A 19,464-nucleotide genomic window follows, 5' to 3' on the forward strand; every position below is an offset into this window, starting at 1 on the left:
CCTATTTCCTGGGCTTCAACACAGCCAGTTGTAGTTCGGAAGTGCCGTCCACACGGAAAGAGATACTTGCTCCCGTGTCTCAGTGGGGTTCAGTAATGTCAGCTGATCCCCTGCTGTGTGGATGGCAGTCTCTCCTGCTGTCACCTCATTCAAAATACAGTAGGCCTCTGCCTACACCCTCCTATTTCCTGGGCTTCAACACAGCCAGTTGTAGTTCGGAAGTGCCATCCACACGGAAAGAGAAACTTGCTCCCGTGTCTCAGTGGGGTTCAGTAATGTCAGCTGATCCCCTGCTGTGTGGATGGCAAAGTCTCCTGCTGCCTACACAGTCGTACCACTACTGATTTTTAACCGTGCTCCAATTAGGCCTGTGGCTCCACTGTCTCTCGTATTTCCCCTGTCCTCCAAGCCTGCCAGTTACAGCTCCGAAGTGGCGTCTGCACAATCCACACTTGTTCCTGTGTTACAGGTGTTCAGTCCGGTCAGTTAATCCCCTGATGTGTGTCCGGCAATGTCGCCTGCTCTGTCCACATTCCCACATTCCGGGTGCCAGCACTGTCAGCTGGTCCTCGCTATTTCCATTTGCTCTTGCAGTTTATGCTACCCCTCCGGGTTCCAGCACCGTCAGCTGGTTCTCGTCAGAGCCTTTGACCTAGGTGCCTCCATCTCGGTATCCGAGTTCCGGCAACGTCTGCTGGTCCTTGGTAGTGCTTTGTAGCACAGGTACCTCCTGCTTAGTAACCGGGTTCCAGCACCGTCAGCTGGTCCTCGGTTGTGCCATTGGCTCTTATTCCTTCTGCTGCCCCTCCGGGTGCCAGCACTGTCAGCTGGTCCTCGCTATTTCCATTTGCTCTTGCAGCTTATGCTACCCCTCCGGGTTCCAGCACCGTCAGCTGGTTCTCGTCAGAGCCTTTGGCCTAGGTGCCTCCATCTCGGTATCCGAGTTCCGGCAACGTCTGCTGGTCCTTGGTAGTGCTTTGTAGCACAGGTACCTCCTGCTTAGTAACCGGGTTCCAGCACCGTCAGCTGGTCCTCGGTAGTGCCATTGGCTCTTGTTCCTTCTGCTGCCCCTCCGGGTGCCAGTACCGTCAGCTGGTTCTCGTCAGAGCCTTTGGCCTAGGTGCCTCCATCTCAAGAGGACAAAGAACAGGAAGACAACCACCAAGATGCAGAACAACAAGAGAGAGAAGACAAAGAAGCATAAAAAAAACAAAGCAGAAGAACATTAAGCATAAGACTAATACTCTGAGCAAATGATATTATCTTATTTATAAGCAGAAGAAGACTAAGCAGTGTATGGGGGTGAGTCCGTTCCTCCTCGTGGTGCCCCTGGAAAAGGCCTGCTGCTGCAGGCCAAACTGAACGCGGACAAATCCTGTTGTAAATCTTTTGTGACAGGCAGAACGGAAGGTGTAAACTTCTAACTTTTCTAGATAACAACTACAGGAATGCCTGACACAAACAAGAATATGATGAAGAAGAATAGGAAGAAGATGAAGAAGCTGAATATGTAGAATAATAATTGTTGAATAAGAAGAATATGAAGAATGTAAGAAAAGGAAGAAGAAGAAGAAGAAGAAGAAGAAGAAGAATGTAAAAAAAGGAAGTAGAAGAAGAAGAAGAAGAATGTAAAAAAAGGAATAAGAAGAAGAATGTAAAAAAAGGAAGTAGAAGAAGAAGAAGAAGAATGTAAAAAAAGGAAGTAGAAGAAGAAGAAGAATGTAAAAAAAGGAAGTAGAAGAAGAAGAAGAAGAATGTAAAAAAAGGAAGTAGAAGAAGAAGAAGAAGAATGTAAAAAAAGGAAGTAGAAGAAGAAGAAGAAGAAAGAAGAAGAAGACATACATGTCTGGCAAAATATAAATGAGGCTAACATAGTCAATATCTTTGTAACTCCTAACATCTTTAAAAAAAAAGTTTAATTCCTGCTATTCCATTTGATTGGGCTAAACCTCTATGGTTTTAATGTCTCCTCCACCTCCCACAATACATTCTACATTATTCTTAGTTGTTTTTCTTCATGTAGAATTAACCTACAAGGAAAGAAAGGTTTTTTTTTAATTCCGATATTTTGGCCCCATTGACTTGCATTGGTTCCCGGTATCGGAATCGGCGATACCGATACTTTTTTTTAAGATCGGCCGATCCATTCCGATCCGATATTTTCAAGTATCGGCTGGTATCGCTCAACTCTAATGAGGATCTGTCATATACAGGATTCTTGATGCTGTAATGTAGCTAAGAAGTGCTGGCTTTGGATTTGGCTTTACTCTATATGAAAATGCTCGGCAGTGTTTAGCCCTTCAGTATATTTGCAATAACCCAGGATGACATGGCTATAACGTACTGCCTGTTAGTCAGTCAGCTAATACATAGCACCTGATGATCAGTCAGTCAGTGTGCAGCATCTCTATACTGTAGGTGTGGGGGTTTATTGAGGCCAATCAATTGTGCTTGGCCTCCTTAACCTCAGGAGCAAGTAATATGTCACACACTGTGGGATGTATAGTGGTAATTTTTCACATCGTGATATTAATAATTTATGTGCGTATGATTAGAGCTATGCTTCCGGTGTCTGACATGTACAGTATATTTGACTACATACTGACTTAAGATCTACTTAACCTATCAAGATAATATACTCAGGGAGTATCAGTGTACAATATAATATATAGGCATTTTTTATTTGATATAAATTACTCAGTATCTTTTACACTGTGATAGTGCTGTTCTGTATCTTTTATAGGTTCCTTAGCGCATGCACATTGTACCTGCCTAGCGCAAGTGAGATCCTGCAGTGAGGTGTAACTATCACATTCCACGCTGCTTTATCCTTAGCGCGTGCGCATTGTATTTGCCTAGAGCAAATGAGATCCTGCGGTGAGGCGGAACTATTACATTCCGCTCTAGTTTATTCTCGGCGCACGTGCAGTTGTTTTCTGCTGGCTGCTGGAACACACAATGACACAACATAACGTGATGACTGGTGCTTTTTGTGGGCTACTGTGCGCATGCTCCACGGTCTATTTCCGGAGTTTGACACGCACAGTGACCCGCAGTTATTAGCAAAAAACTCGATGACTGGCGCCTCCTGTGAGGCACCAGGGGAAAGTATTGATCCATTTCCGTTTTTTTTACACGCACAGTGACCTGCACGCTGACTGATATAGGGGTGATGTATCTATTTAGCCTATTAGGGCGCAGTAATGTTGTTTCTGGCTTGCCAACTCAGGTGTTGGCTATCCTGGTAACAACAGTAAGTGCACTTACCTTTATTCATACCTGACTTGTGACATTTTAAACCATCCTCCCCTGACGAAGCTACAAGTAGTGATACGCGTAGGGATGGTCCATGCGGCATTGGAGTAAGCACCCGGTGAGTATACATTACTCTACCCAAATGCATGTCTTCACTTAATATTCTTGGGTGATATTAGGGGCTTCCATATGGCTGCTGGGCAAGCAGGGATTCTCAGTACTTGTTTCTTATTCATTTATCATGCTGGTATTTGTACAAGTGGGATTTTTTTCATTATGTCTGTTAGTTCTTCTGCATGATTCATTTGTTGCTACATGTATTTAACATATGTCAAATTAATGAATATTTGTCTTCCACCTGGTCAGCAATTATTGCTAGGCACCATTTTTCATTGCAAGGTGCTTTACATGTTATTTAAATCCCTGCAGCCTCTGTTTCTTATTGCAGTGTTTTTAACTATGTATGTGCACTTCTTTGTTATCAATAAAGTCTTTCACATTTGTATATAAAACCAGTTGAGTGCACCATGATTTGTGCTTTCTTTTTTACTTCTACTATTTATCCTTGATGATGGGCACAAAGGTAGCACCCTGGTTAGTTGATGTATGGGTCTATATTTTTTTCATTTTCACAAGGTTAACAGGAGAAAATGGACCAAACAATTTGTTTTTTAATTTCTCCCCAGTACATTGAAAACCCATATATGGTGAAAACTACTGTTTGGGCGTACAGCAGAGCTCGGAAGGAAAGGAGCGCCACTTGACTTTCGGAGTGCAAAATTGGCTGGAATTGTTAGCAGGTGCCATATTGCATTTGGAAAGCCCCTGATATGACTAAACAGTGGAAACCCACAAGCGACCCCATTTTGGAAACTACACCTTTCAAGGAATGTATTTAGACCTGTGGTGAGCAACTTGTATCCCCAAGGTACTTTACAGAATTTTATAATGTTGAGCAGTGAAAATTGAAGTGCATAACTACTTACCGGTAGCGGTGTTTTTCAGGAGCCCATGACAGTACCACGAGAGAGGGGATCCTTCCTTCAGGGACAGGAAACCTACAGACATAAAAGGGTGGCATCTCTCTCCCGCATCAGTTGGATTACAGAGCATGAGAGGACCTCCACGGTTATTCGCAAAACATACAATTTAACTAAAAATACTCTGCACACGTGACTAAACATAACGCCTGGAAAAGGTGCCAACCCACACGTGAAAGGGAGGGAATATAAGGGTGCTGTCATGGGCTCCTGAAAAACACCACTACCAGTAAGTAGGTATGCATTTATTCAGTCGCCATCACAGCACCACGAGAGAATTACAGAGATGTACAGAGTCTAGGGACTAGGCAGGGACCACTGCCTCAAGCACCCTTCTCCCAAATGTGAGCTCGGAGGAGCCACCCAGATCCAGTCTATAATGCTTAAAGAAAGTGGACGGAGAGGACTATGTAGCCACCTTACATATGTCCTCAATCAACACCTCCGACCTCTCTGCCCAGGATGTCGCCATGGCTCCAGTAGAGTGAGCTCTTAAACCTTCCGGGACTTCCACACCACCTGTGGTATAAGCCAAAGAAATTGCCTCCCTAATCCATCTAGCTAAGGTGTTTTTGGACACTCTAAGGGGAACTTCACACTAAGCGAGATTGCTAGCGAGATCGCTGATGCGTCACCGATTTTGTGACGCATCAGTGATCTCAATGTGTGTGGCACGCATCAGCGACAACACCTCCCCCCCGCTGGGTATCGCTGATCGTGCGGGAACGTCCTGGGCTATTTTTTGATCGCTAGTCTCCCGCTGGCCAACACGCATTGCTGCGTGTGGCAGTGGGAGACCAACGAACAGCGAGCTCCCAGCACTGTAAGCAGATGCTGGGAGCTGGATTCCAAGGTAAACAGCGGGTAACTAAGCACCGTGGATGGACTGGAGAGGTGCAAGGGTGTTAGCAGGGAGGCCACAGAAAAGGATGTTGCAGTAGTCGAGGCGGGAGATGAGGGCATGCACAAGCATTTTAGTAGATTGAGGGTTGAGGAAAGGACGGATTCTGGAGATGTTTTTGAGCTGGAGATGACAGGAGGTGGCGAGAGCTTGGATATGCGGTTTGAAGGACAAGGCAGAGTCAAGGGTTACTCCGAGGCAGCGGACCTCTGGTACGGGGGAAAGCGTGATGTTGTTAATTGTGATAGGTCAGGTAAGGAAGATCTGTAAGATGGGGGAAAGATGATGAGTTCAGATTTGTCCACATTGAGTCTGAGGACGCGAGAAGAGGAGGATATGGCTGATAGACACTCAGGAATTCTGGACAGCAGAGAGGTGGAGTCTGGGCCAGAGAGGTAGATCTGAGTGTCCCTTTTGTATTTTTGAAAATACTGGAGTGCTGCCTCTTTTTTCTGAATTTATGTAATATATATTCATGTGTGTCACTGACATCTATATATCCTATGTGTAGATATCCTATTCTAACCTGTCAGTGTGATTTTACTGTACGCTGCACATGAATTGCCGGCTTTTATTCTATTGTCTATCCAACCATCTAAATATTTCCTTTGAAAACAATGTGTAAATGACAGAGAATTGCTGCATGTAAAAGCTCATGTTAACATCGCATTGCAGTCTGATAGCAATCGCACTGCGTTTGGATGAAAATCGGATGCTAGATGTGAAAATTGCATTGTACTCGCATTACGCTCGTGTGACTCTCTGCAGGAAGACTTGTACTGATTTTTCATATGTTTAGTGTGACTCCGGCCTTATACCCTCGCTTTCACAGATTACACTTCATGGTCCTTTGTGCATCACAGACTGTTTCCCATGGTCGCATGTTTCTTAGGCCATGTTCACACATTTAGTATTTGGTCAGTTTTTTAAAGTACACTTCTGGGATTTATTGCGGTGTTACACTATTTGTTGCATTGAAAAACAAAAAATAAAAATTACAAAAATTACAAAGATTCTTCAATAAGCCCAAGTCTTTTTTGAGTGCGACTGTCTATTTAGTGAGTATTGTAGGCTATGATTCGGTCAGGGTTCCGTTTGAAACCTATTTTTCAGAGGTACAGATGGAAATTCCTGTCACACTAAATAGACCTCCGCTGGTACTGACTGCTGCGCTCTGGCGCCCCCTGCTGGCACAGGAGGAGTGACGCTTACCAGACACGACGAGCGGAGTGGAACGCATGAGGCGGAAGTTTACAGGTGACGTGTTTCTGGTGGCTACAACGTACCGGGAGGCATTCAGAGGAGATGCAGGTGAGTGTGTACCGGTGGTAACGCCTCATCCCCATCATTGTGTCCAGTCATTCTAAGGCTGGCACATGCCTGTGTGCACTACTACATTCCCTGCCATGTACAGGTACTTGCCCCAGCATATTGTAATAATGACAAATAAAGGTCCAATCAGCTTTTGGCACTACAGTTCTCATCTACATGTATCCACAGCTACAAGTCCCAGCCTCCCCTGCCACTACAAGTCCCAGCCTCCCCTGCCACTACAAGTCCCAGCCTCCCCTGCCACTACAAGTCCCAGCCTCCCCTGTTACTACGAGTCCCATCCTCCCCTGCCACTACGAGTCCCATCCTCCCCTGCCACTACGAGTCCCATCCTCCCCTGCCACTACGAGTCCCATCCTCCCCTGCCACTACGAGTCCCATCCTCCCCTGCCACTACGAGTCCCATCCTCCCCTGCCACTACGAGTCCCATCCTCCCCTGCCACTACGAGTCCCAGCCTCCCCTGCCACTACGAGTCCCAGCCTCCCCTGCCACTACGAGTCCCATCCTCCCCTGCCACTACGAGTCCCATCCTCCCCTGCCACTACGAGTCCCATCCTCCCCTGCCACTACGAGTCCCAGCCTCCCCTGCCACTACGAGTCCCATCCTCCCCTGCCACTACGAGTCCCATCCTCCCCTGCCACTACGAGTCCCATCCTCCCCTGCCACTACGAGTCCCATCCTCCCCTGCCACTACGAGTCCCATCCTCCCCTGCCACTACGAGTCCCATCCTCCCCTGCCACTACGAGTCCCATCCTCCCCTGCCACTACGAGTCCCAGCCTCCCCTGCCACTACGAGTCCCAGCCTCCCCTGCCACTACGAGTCCCATCCTCCCCTGCCACTACGAGTCCCATCCTCCCCTGCCACTACGAGTCCCAGCCTCCCCTGCCACTACAAGTCCCATCCTTCCTTGCTACTACAAGTCCCATCGTCCCCTGCTACTACATTTTTTTTATTTTTTTTTAAAATTTGTTCATTGAACCTCGGTGCAAGAAAAATGTACAACATACATATTTGCTTATGGTGGTGAGCATTATACAGAGCATACACATGTCATATACTGTTAAATACAAAGAAAAAAAAAGCACACTCATTGATTTACAGGGTGATATATACATAGCCCATCAAGCACACGTAAAGAACAACAGGCTGTATACTATGAAGCATGTATGTCAGTCACATCTCACAAGCCTGTATTGTGTTACTCAGATAATAGAACCTAATTGTGAGTTCCTAAACTACAACTTCAACTATAACTACATCAACTGCTATTTTCTGTTTCACAGCCTAATATCATACATTATATTGTCTTCTATGCGATGTCTCCACCTTGCAAAGTAAGATGAGAGGAATTCCACCTCTCCCAGATCTTTTCAAATTTACCCGGGCATCCCCTGTTCTGATACAATGTGCGTTCGAATCATGACATTTTTGTTCATTTTCCTGGTGCATGACCCATGTGCGCTTCAGCTTGAGGTCACGAACAAATGTCCGAACATGCTCCTTTAGGATTTTTTGTTAGACAGCAGAATTCATGGTTCCATTTACCACAGCAAGTCTTCCAGGTCCTAAACCAGTACAACAGTCCCAAACCATCACATTCTCACCAACATATTTTACTGTTGGTATGATGTTCCTGTTCTGAAATGCTGTGTTACTTCTATTCCAGATGTAATTGGACATACACCTTCCAAAAAATTCAACTTTTGTCTCGTCAGTCCACAGAGTATTCTCCCAAAGGTCTCGGGGATCATCAAGATGTTTTCTGGCGAAACTGAGAGAAGCCTTTGTGTGCAGGGGTTTTCATCTTGGAACTCTGCCATGCAGGCCATTTTTGACCAGTATTTATCTTATGGTGAAGTCACCATCACGAAACAATCACTGACCTCAGGGAGACCAGTCAGAGAAAACACTGCAGCAGCTGGCAAAGGCGCTCAATCAGTGAAATCCTAGGTGCATTGCTCCCTGGGAAATACGAATATGCAAATAAAGTCCGTGGAGCCTCATTTAACAGTCTCAAGCACGGGACTAGCCAGATCTTCCTCCAGGGAAGGACCCAGCCAAGGAGCGGCTCCTTTCGGAAACCACCATTACCACCATATTAAGTGGCCCTTTAAGTCAATATACATCTCTTTACGAGTTTACAGATATGACAAGGGAAATACCAAGGCCAGGTATCCATCCACAGACAGCTGTTTCGGGGTGTTGCCCCTCATCAGTGTGGAGTAGGATTCTGGTTAGGTGGTGAAGTCAGAAACATTGACCTTAACCGAGACAAGTGAGGCCTGCAGTTTTTTGGATGTTATGGGGTCTTTTGTGACCTCTTGCATGAGTTGTCATTGCGCTCTTAGGGTAATTTTGGTCTGCCAGCCGCTCCTAGGAAGGTTCACCACTGTTCCATGTTTTTGTCATTAAAAACGCCATTAATGGCTTTCACTGAGGTCCTGTTAGGATGCAGTCCATGCTCCCTCGGCCCCTGTCCGCTCTCAGGACCTGCATGCATCACGCAGATCCAGCGCGCACACTGCTAAAGCTGTCCCCTTGCAATAGCTGAGATATGCCTGGTATATAAGGCATCCTCCCCTATTGGGAGGTGCCTTAGCTTCTTAGTTATAGTGTTACCTGCTAGTAAGTTGTAAGGTCCCCATGCATCTGATCTGATCCGCCCTGTCCGTTCCTGTCCCGTCCACCCTGCTATTCCCATACCCAAGTTCGGCCTGCTTGTGCCTAGTCCTAATCCTGATCCATCTGCCCTGTTCCTGTGCCGCTTTCTACCTTGTCTGAACTTACACCTGAGAATCTGCATGATCCCGTATTGTGGCCGTCATATGTTCCTGTTCTGCTTGTGCCGTACCAACCCGCTAATCATTTACTTGCCGGTCCTGCTTCCCTGTCCTCCATCGGGGTCAGCTGCTACAGCTCCGTGGATCTGTCCTGGAGAAGCACCTGGAGCCAAGTCTAACCCCAACATCAGGGGCTCTAGCAAAGAGTCAGGTGTGTGCTTAGTTACTCCCCCTCCAGGTTCTCTCGAACTGTGGTACAGCAGTTCCACAACCACGCACGTAACAGTTCACTGGAGTCCCATAATTTTAGAAATGACTTTATAACCTTTTCCAGATTGGTAGATCTCAATTACTTTTTCTCATTAGTTCTAGAATGTCTTTGGCTCGCGGCATGATATCTAGCTTTTGAGGATCTTTTGGTCTACTTCACTTTGTCAAGCAGGTCCTGTTTAAGTGATTTCTTGATTGAGAACAGGTGTAGCAGTAATCAGGCCCTGGGTGTGGCTATTGAATTTGAACTCCGCTTCCCAAATAATGAATAAACCACAACTAATTTATGTTTTGGAACGGGGGTAACCACTTTTTCACACAGGGCCCTGTAGGTTTGAATTCCTTTTTCCCTTAATAACATAAACCTTAATTTAAAAACTGTATTTTGTGGTTACTTGTGTTATCTTTGTCTAATATTTAAATTTGTTTGGTGATCTGAAACATTTAAGTGTGACAAACATGCAAAAAAAAATAGGAAATCAGGAAGGGAGAAAACACTTTTTCACAAAACTGTATCTCTACGAATGAGCCCACCTATGCCTGTATATGAACTGTTTATTTTGTTCCTTTACGCCGGAAAAGGGCTGTTTGTTTTAGGTTCTTCTGGAAGTTTATGCACTTCAATAAACCTGTTTATTTGACCAAGGAACTACCTGCCAGTAACGCTACCAGCTGCCTAAAAGCTAGAGAGTCCCTACAAATGATTTACAGTGATTGGATAAACCAAGTTATCATCTATCTGCTTCATTCTTAATAACTTACTGTTTGCTTGGGGTCTGACTGCTTGGGGCACGCGGAAAAAGACAAGTGTAGCACTCGGCAGCCCCATAAAGAATGAATGGAGCACAGATCAGGTATGCGTACTGCCAATCCATTCTAAAGGTACTGTCACACTTAGCGATGTACCAGCGATCCCGACCAGAGATATGACGAGGTCAGGATCGCTGGTACATCGCTAAGTGGTCGCTAGTGAGCTGCCACATAGGCAGATCTCACCAGCGACATCGCTGGGGACGGGGGTCGCTACTTACCTGACAGATGAGGCGATCCTGCGTCCTCCCGCCCGGCTCCACGCGTCGCTCGTCGTCACAGCAGGAAGCTGACGACGAGAAACAGTCCAGCCTGTTCTCGCGCGATCAGCGATAACCAGCGGGGGAGCCGGTCGTAGGTAAGTATCAGACACAGTGATGTCGCTAGCAATATCGCTATATCCTCACAAGTTATAGCGATATTGCTAGCGATATCTCTTAGTGTGACAGACCCTTAACAGAGATCAAAATTCCTCATTCTGCCTATCAGTGCGGATACCAGCAGTCGGACCCCAATGATCAACATGTTATTTCCTATCCTGTGGAATGTTGATCACTTGCTTTCACTGGACAACATTGCAATAACTTAGTGGTTAACAATAACAATTGTAAGAGGTGAGGAATCGCCACCGTTGAGCATAAATGGTGTGATAAGGTCATACACATTGTGAATATGCTAGGCATGTTAAGTGGGACACCAAGACACTATTTCTGATACTTTCAGGCACATGCTACCGTTTGGTATGTATTCATAATAACATGAAATGTGTGACGATCCACTAGTACAGGATTCGGGCTTCTACTGCAGTATTGAACCCCCATTGCTAATTAGGTTTATCAGCAAAAAGTACAAGGGTTCTGCTGTTTGCAAAACGACGAGGGATGGAGGCCATATCCCATCAGGATTTTCACTACTGCGTACTAAAGACTCTTCTTGTGAAAGGATTGCACAGTTCTGAGACTGCAGTAGTCATTAAAAGTGTCATTTTGTGCTGAATTTGGAGAAACCTCATTATATTAGATGTGTTCAGCTACTTAATGGTTCTTGTTTGTTTGTTTTTTGCAAACAGGTTTATTACCAAAATATTCTACTAACTTGCAATAAGGGGGTGAATAATTTTGATTGCAGCTGTATGTACCCTGTGCACATAAAGATATTCTATTCCTGTCTTTTTTTTAATCAGATACATTTTTATTAATTTTTTCAACTTACAACAAAAGACATCACCCACCTAAACCCCCTCTCCCCCTCCTTGTTCCGGACCACATAGCAAATAGCAATTACCTTATTACATTTATTCAATATATTTTGGCTTAATACGGCAATGTGTACGCTCATGTGCTAATAAACATTATAAAATATAAGTCCCAAATCTCCAAGTTCTTTAGCTTTCACCTGAAACAGGAAGGACATTGTGAAACAGATTTTATATGCATCACATACGGTAATCAGACATATTTCGCTATCTATTCCTGTCTTGGTTTTTAGTCTTCCTGTAATCCAACACACCATGGAGGAGAGTCTAATGACAGAAAAGATACTGGACCTCACCCTGGATATCGTCTGTATTCTGATAGGAGAGGTGAGGGATTCTAGGCATTATTCCATTCTTAAGACTGGAGAGACAACATTCTGGAAATGTTTCTAATCATATATTTATTTCCTATCCACAGGATTGCACAGTAGTGAAGAAGACATCTGGTGAGTGTGTGACTCCCAACAACTGTCCGCATGTGTCAAGAGGATGGGGCAGCATGAAGAGTCCCATCATGGAGCCTCCTCCCCACTTTCTCATACGTCAGAGGAAAAAGGAGCAGAAGATCCTGGACATCACCAACAAGATCATTGAACTGCTGACTGGTGAGGTGAGCGCTGCTGGAAACGCTGGGACAATTATATAGTAACTAGCTATGACCCCGTTCTACGCCCAGGTGGCAGGCATTTTTATTGGTATATGGTCTCCTATCCTGCTATGTGCTGCCACCCTCCTATCCTGGTACGCATGCCACCCCTCATCCCTATCCTGGTATGCATGGCACCCCTCATTTCTATCCTGGTATGCATGGTACCCTCACCCCCCCAATCCTGGTACACATGGCACCCCATTCTTCATCCTGGTATGCATGGTCCCCTCACCCCCCAATCCTGGTATGCATGGTACTCCCTCACCTCCTATCCTGGTATGCATGGTCCCCTCACCTCCTATCCTGGTATGTATGGTACCCCTCATCCCCCAATCGTGGTATGCATGGTCCTCTCACCCCCCAATCCTGGTATGCATGGTACGCCCTCATCCCTATCTTGGTATGCATGGTCCTCTCACCCCCCTATCGTGGTATGCATGGTCCCCTCACCCCCTATCCCGGTATGCATGGTCCTCTCACCCCCCTATCCTGGTATGCATGGTCCCCTCACCCCGTATCCTGGTATGCATGGTACCCCTCATCCCCCAATCCTGGTATGCATGGTCCTCTCACCCCCCCTATCCTGATATGCATGGTCCCTTCACCCCGTATCCTGGTATGCATGGTCCCCTCATCCCCTATCTTGGTATGCATGGTCCTCTCACCCCCCTATCTTGGTATGCATGGTCCTCTCACCCCCCTATCGTGGTATGCATGGTCCCCTCACCCCCTATCCTGGTATGCATGGTCCTCTCACCCCCCTATCGTGGTATGCATGGTCCCCTCACCCCGTATCCTGGTATGCATGGTACCCCTCATCCCCCAATCCTGGTATGCATGGTACCCCTCATCCCCCAATCCTGGTATGCATGGTACCCCTCATCCCCCATTCCTGGTATGCATGGTACCCCTCATCCCCCAATCCTGGTATGCATGGTACCCCTCATCCCCCAATCCTGGTATGCATGGTACCCCTCATCCCCCAATCCTGGTATGCATGGTACCCCTCATCCCCCAATCCTGGTATGCATGGTCCCCTCACCCCCTATCCTGGTATGTATGGTCCCCTCACCCCCTATCCTGGTATGCATGGTACCCCTCATCCCCCAATCCTGGTATGCATGGTACCCCTCATTCCCCAATCCTGGCATGCATGGTACCCCTCATCCCCCAATCCTGGTATGCATGGTACCCCTCATCCCCTAATCCTGGTATGCATGGTACCCCTCATCCTCCAATCCTGGTATGCATGGTACCCCTCATCCCCCTATCCTGGTATGCATGGTCCCCTCACCCCCCCAATCCTGGTATGCATGGTACCCCTCATCCCCCCAATCCTGGTATGCATGGTACCCCTCATCCTCCAATCCTGGTATGCATGGTACCCCTCATCCCCCTATCCTGGTATGCATGGTCCCCTCACCCCCCCTATCCTGGTATGCATGGTACCCCTCATCCCCCAATCCTGGTATGCATGGTCACCCTCACCCCCTATCCTGGTATGTATGGTCCCCTCACCCCCCTATCCTGGTATGCATGGCACCCCACATCCCCCAATCCTGGTATGCATGGTCCCTTCACCCCCCCAATCCTGGTATGCATAGTCTTCTCACCTCCCCTATCCTGGTGTGCATGGTACCCCTCACACCCCCCTATCCTGGTATGCATGGTCACCCTCACCCCCTATCCTGGTATGTATGGTCCCCTCACCCCCCTATCCTGGTATGCATGGCACCCCACATCCCCCAATCCTGGTATGCATGGTACCCCTCATCCCCCAATCCTGGTATGCATGGTACCCCTCATCCCCCAATCCTGGTATGCATGGTACCCCTCATCCCCCAATCCTGGTATGCATGGTACCCCTCATCCCCCAATCCTGGTATGCATGGTCCCCTCACCCCCTATCCTGGTATGTATGGTCCCCTCACCCCCTATCCTGGTATGCATGGTACCCCTCATCCCCCAATCCTGGTATGCATGGTACCCCTCATCCCCTAATCCTGGTATGCATGGTACCCCTCATCCTCCAATCCTGGTATGCATGGTACCCCTCATCCCCCTATCCTGGTATGCATGGTCCCCTCACCCCCCCAATCCTGGTATGCATGGTACCCCTCATCCCCCCAATCCTGGTATGCATGGTACCCCTCATCCTCCAATCCTGGTATGCATGGTACCCCTCATCCCCCTATCCTGGTATGCATGGTCCCCTCACCCCCCCAATCCTGGTATGCATGGTACCCCTCATCCCCCCAATCCTGGTATGCATGGTACCCCTCATCCTCCAATCCTGGTATGCATGGTACCCCTCATCCCCCTATCCTGGTATGCATGGTCCCCTCACCCCCCTATCCTGGTATGCATGGTACCCCTCATCCCCCAATCCTGGTATGCATGGTCACCCTCACCCCCTATCCTGGTATGTATGGTCCCCTCACCCCCCTATCCTGGTATGCATGGCACCCCACATCCCCCAATCCTGGTATGCATGGTCCCTTCACCCCCCCAATCCTGGTATGCATAGTCTTCTCACCTCCCCTATCCTGGTGTGCATTGTACCCCTCACACCCCCCTATCCTGGTATGCATGGTCACCCTCACCCCCTATCCTGGTATGTATGGTCCCCTCACCCCCCTATCCTGGTATGCATGGCACCCCACATCCCCCAATCCTGGTATGCATGGTCCCTTCACCCCCCCCAATCCTGGTATGCATGGTCCCTTCACCCCCCCCAATCCTGGTATGCATAGTCTTCTCACCTCCCCTATCCTGGTGTGCATGGTACCCCTCACACCCCCCAATCCTGATATGCATGGCCCCCTCACCCCCCAATCCTGGTATGCATGTTCTTCTCAGCCCCCCTATCCTGGTATGCATGGTACCCCTCATCTCCCAATCCTGGCATGCATGGCCCCCTCACCCTCCAATCCTGTTATGTATGACCCCCCTATCCTGGTATGCATGGCCCCCTCACCCCCCTATCCTGGTTTGCATGGTCCTCTCACCTCCTCCCCTATCCTGGTATGCATGGTCCCCTCACTCCTATTAAAAGTACACCAAAAAAAAACAAAAACAAAAAAAACATTTATACTCACCCTTCTTTCCTGTGCTCCAGCGCTGTTCTGCTGGAGGCTGGGGCAGGAGTGCGGCCGGAATCGCGCATGCCCATAGCACTGTCCGGCGCCATATTGCTGAAGACACACTGCAAGTGTGTCTTCAGTAAAATGGCACCGGATTGCGCTATGTGCGTGCGCGATTCCGGCCACACTCGTGCCCCAGCGCCATATTGCTAAAACTTCAGTAAAATGGCTCCGGATCGTGCATGCGCAGCGCGATTCCGGCCGCACTCCAGCCCCGGTCTCCTGCCCCGAAGAGAAGCGCCGCGGCAACGCTCCTCCCAGTCAGGTAAGTATGTAAGTATGGCGTTGGAGATGCCGGTATGCAGTGTGTACGGTACCGCCATCTCTAGCGCCATACACACTCCTCACCACTGGCTGCCTCACTCTGTCTGGAGCCAGACTGCGCAGGCGCGTCGCGCTTGCGCAGTCTATGAAGGCTGCGGACAGAGTGACGCTTACAGCGTTATATTATAGATATCAAAGATACCCATATTCATTCTGTAGTTGTCAGCTAAATGACAGCTATTTTTCCTGAGAGCCAATCATATGTACTTCAATAAGCACAGAAAATTAAGCCTTAAATGAGTATTCAAAAACTCAAAATATAGTCTTATAATAATGTACATAATATGTGCCAATATAACCCGTAATTAAATCTACCCCATTCTGCACTTATCATCCACCAACCAATCCCCTCCAGGCTCTATTTACCCTTCAGCTGCCATTGGAACCGTTTTGTAGTTCCAGTGCTTATTGTCAATCCGACACAGTGCAGTCTTTCAGCTGGCATCCTGCCAGCATAACTGTGGCTCTGCCTAGAACAGAGTTTCTGCAGGAATGTATACAGGGACCTGAGAGGCAGATATACTGTAAGAAGGGCTGTATATAGAGGGGACAGAAAGGAGAGATATACTGCAGGATGGGCTATATTTAGAGGGTACAGAAAATAAAGATTTACTGCATGATGGGACTGTTTGTAGCAGACTGAAAGGAGTGATATATTGCGAGATAAGCTATAAGAGGCTGAATGTATTGATATACTGAAGGATGGGGTTGTATATAGCTCGGACAGAAAGGAGAGATGTATTGCACATGGGCGTAATAGTACGCCCATGTCGGACTCCCCCTGTTTGGTGCGGACTCTGGCGCTGAGTCCACACCTTTTCGGGCACATGACTGCTTATCAATACAGCTGACATGTGTCCGCAACAGCCATGGATGGAATCGTGATCCCCCTGCGGCTGTTAACTCGTTAAATACTGCTGTCAATCTCTTGACAGTGGCATATAACTTGCACTTACGGGAAGCTCGTCACTAATCCCGCCCATCGATGAAACTGTCCCATAATCACGGGTCACCGATGGGTTGACATGACAACCAGAGGAGACTTTTATGGTTGTCATTGCCAGACTGCTATGAGTGTTGCCCCATCGTTGGCGCTTATAGCAAGTGAGAATTTCTGCTACAAATAGACGATTTGATCATCGCCTGTGTGTAGCAGATCGAAGTACTGCAGCTTTTAGTCTCCCTTGGAGACTATTGAAGCATGCAAAAGTAAAAAAAAAAAAAAAAAAAAAAGTTTTTAAAAATATTAAAAAATAACAGTTTAAATCACCCCATTCAAAATAAAACAATAAAAAAAATCAAATATAAACATATTTTGTATCACCGCTTTCAGAATTGCTCGATCTATCAATATAAAATAAAAACCAGATCTCTAAACGGCGTAACGAGAAAAAAATTCAAAGCATCAGAGTTAAGTTTTTTTGGTCGCCGCTACATTGCATTAAAGGGTGTCCAAAATATCGTATTTGTACCAAAATGGCATCAATAAAAACGTCAGCTTGGCGTGCAAATAATAAGCCTTCACACCCAGCCCCAGATCACGAAAAATAGAGACGCTAGAGCCTTGGAAAATGGCACTTTTTTTTTTTACAGATTTTAGATTTTTTTTCACCACTTAAATAAAGATAAGAACCTAATGTTTGGTACCTACAAACTCATAATGACCTGGAGAATCATAATGGCAGGTTACTGTAGCATTTGGTGAACATGGTAAAAAATAAAAAAACTGTGGAATTGCACTTTTTTTTTTTTTTGCAATTTTCACTGCACTCAGAATTTTTCTCCCATTTTCCAGTACACAATATGTTAAAACCAACGGTGTTGTTCAAAAAATACAACTTGTCCCACAAAAAACAACATACTGACTGAAAAATAAAGTTGTTAGCGTGGATGGTCAGGAGCCGGATTCTCCAGGAGTGGACCCTGTGGACCGTGGCTCCGAGCTGCCAGGTGGAACCGACCCCTATACAGGGACCGTTAGGAGCAGGCCCAGGGGTTCGAGTACCACGGTTGCCGGTACCGAGAGGGGCGGCTCAGGATAGGCTGGAGTAGGAAAGTGGGTCTGAAGTGTAGATGACAGAACAGGGCTGGCACACAGGAGACAGGAATGGAGTAAGATTATAGACTGGAACGTGGAGGAACTGAAGTGTTGGATGACCCGTTGGATGAGCCCGTCAGAGGTGGCCGTTGGGTGGAGAGAAGCTGCGGCGTGGGAGCTGAGGCCGGGTGAGTATGACGGAGCGGTGTAACAAAAGTTATGGCTCTGGGAAGAAGGGGAGCCGAAAATGGAAATTCAAAAACTGAAATACCCCTGGTCGTTAAGGGGTTAAAGGGAGCTAAAAAGATAAATTTACAGCACTATGGAGCTCTGTGTACATCGGCTGAGATTAGTTGAGATATGTTTGTCTGCTGTTGAGATACCAACGATGTGATGCTGCAAATGTTGCTTTATTGATACATATGACAGAGCATTACCTTCTGCTACATGCATTAACAGAGCAGCAATTGTAGCGTCACAAAACTGACCTGTTAGCAGGCAACAAACACATCTCTGCACTACCGTTGTGGGGGGGGTGCAGGACAATTGAGCTCTTCTAGAACCAGATGATGTAAAACCACACTGCAGCTGCGTGGTTGTAGAAGACAGAAGATAAAATTGACCAGGCAGGGTACTGCAGACAATGCCCAGAAGCATAAGGTGATTTGTATGCTTAGTTTTTTAGCTTGATGATAGTGCAGAAAGGTGGAGCCAGTCAGACGTACACACAAGAGGGAGGGCATCTGCAGCACTGAGGAGAAGCAGAAGCAGTGTAGTAGGACCGCCCATGTGAAGTCGGATGCACAGAGAAGCAAAGAGATGATAAAAGACACAAAAGTGCAAACAAGAAACATTATTTTGGGCTTAGGCAAGTTTCACATTAGCGTTTGGAGGCGCAGCGGATGCTCGCCGTGAAGCTCCGCCCCCTGCCGTGCCTCCTCCGGTCAGCTCCGCCTATGGGCACATGAAACTGTATGCGACCTGCGTACCCTATCTTTAGCATTGGGTACGCAGGCCGTGCGCCGGCCTGCGCCAAACACAACGTGTTGCATTTTGGTGCTATTGCCGCACCGTCAAAAGGACGCATGCGGCGGCAAAAGCATACCTGCGCACAGCCTGCGTACCCAATGCTAAAGATAGGGTAAGCAGGTCGCATGCAGCGTCATGCGCCCATAGGCGGAGCTGACCGGAGGAGGCGCGGCAGGGGGCGGAGCTTCATGGCGAGCATCCGCTGCGCCTCCAAACGCTGATGTGACACTAGCCTTAGTCTGTATATTAACATTAAGTATGCACTTACTGTACTTTGTGAAAAATAATGTGATTTTGACCCCTTAACTCCTGTGGAAACAAACAGACATATCTGTTAATTTTTCCCCTAACATCTGCAATGGGAAGAGACTTAGGACAGCACATTACCTTGGCCTACTTTATTATGTGACTGTAGGGATAATCCATCTGTATCATTGTGTGTCAGGTTCCTATAAGGTGTCAGGATGTCGCTGTCTATTTTTCCATGGAAGAGTGGGAATATATAGAAGAGCACAAGGATCTGCACGATGGTGTCATCTTGGAAAACAGCCAGTCCTTTACCTCAAAAGGTAGGAGCTATACTAATCACCACAAAGTATAGTGGAGAAACTGAAGTTTTTAAAATATATAACT

The 19,464-nt window shown here is 47.2% G+C and overlaps 1 protein-coding gene across 4 annotated transcripts in view; it reads left to right on the forward strand.

The window, feature by feature from the left end:
• Window positions 1–6,362: 6,362 nt before the first annotated feature.
• The window catches only part of LOC141100118 (uncharacterized), a 52,684-nt gene continuing 39,582 nt past the window's right edge, over window positions 6,363–19,464 (forward strand). For 2 of the 4 annotated variants that reach the window (XM_073588361.1, XM_073588362.1), the window contains exons 1-4: window positions 6,558–6,610; window positions 11,882–11,975; window positions 12,067–12,258; window positions 19,277–19,400. In XM_073588361.1, coding sequence (XP_073444462.1) covers window positions 6,573–6,610; window positions 11,882–11,975; window positions 12,067–12,258; window positions 19,277–19,400 — 448 coding nt within the window. In that variant the 5' untranslated portion in view covers window positions 6,558–6,572. Of the gene's footprint in view, window positions 6,508–6,557; window positions 6,611–8,206; window positions 9,525–11,881; window positions 11,976–12,066; window positions 12,259–19,276; window positions 19,401–19,464 lie in introns of those variants that run through there. The other 2 variants (XM_073588363.1, XM_073588364.1) reach the window with 2 other exon arrangements.

Source organism: Dendrobates tinctorius, unplaced genomic scaffold (assembly GCF_039654945.1).
Source record: "Dendrobates tinctorius isolate UK_male_01 unplaced genomic scaffold, ASM3965494v1 ptg000103l, whole genome shotgun sequence".
NCBI classification, from domain to species: domain Eukaryota; kingdom Metazoa; phylum Chordata; class Amphibia; order Anura; family Dendrobatidae; genus Dendrobates; species Dendrobates tinctorius.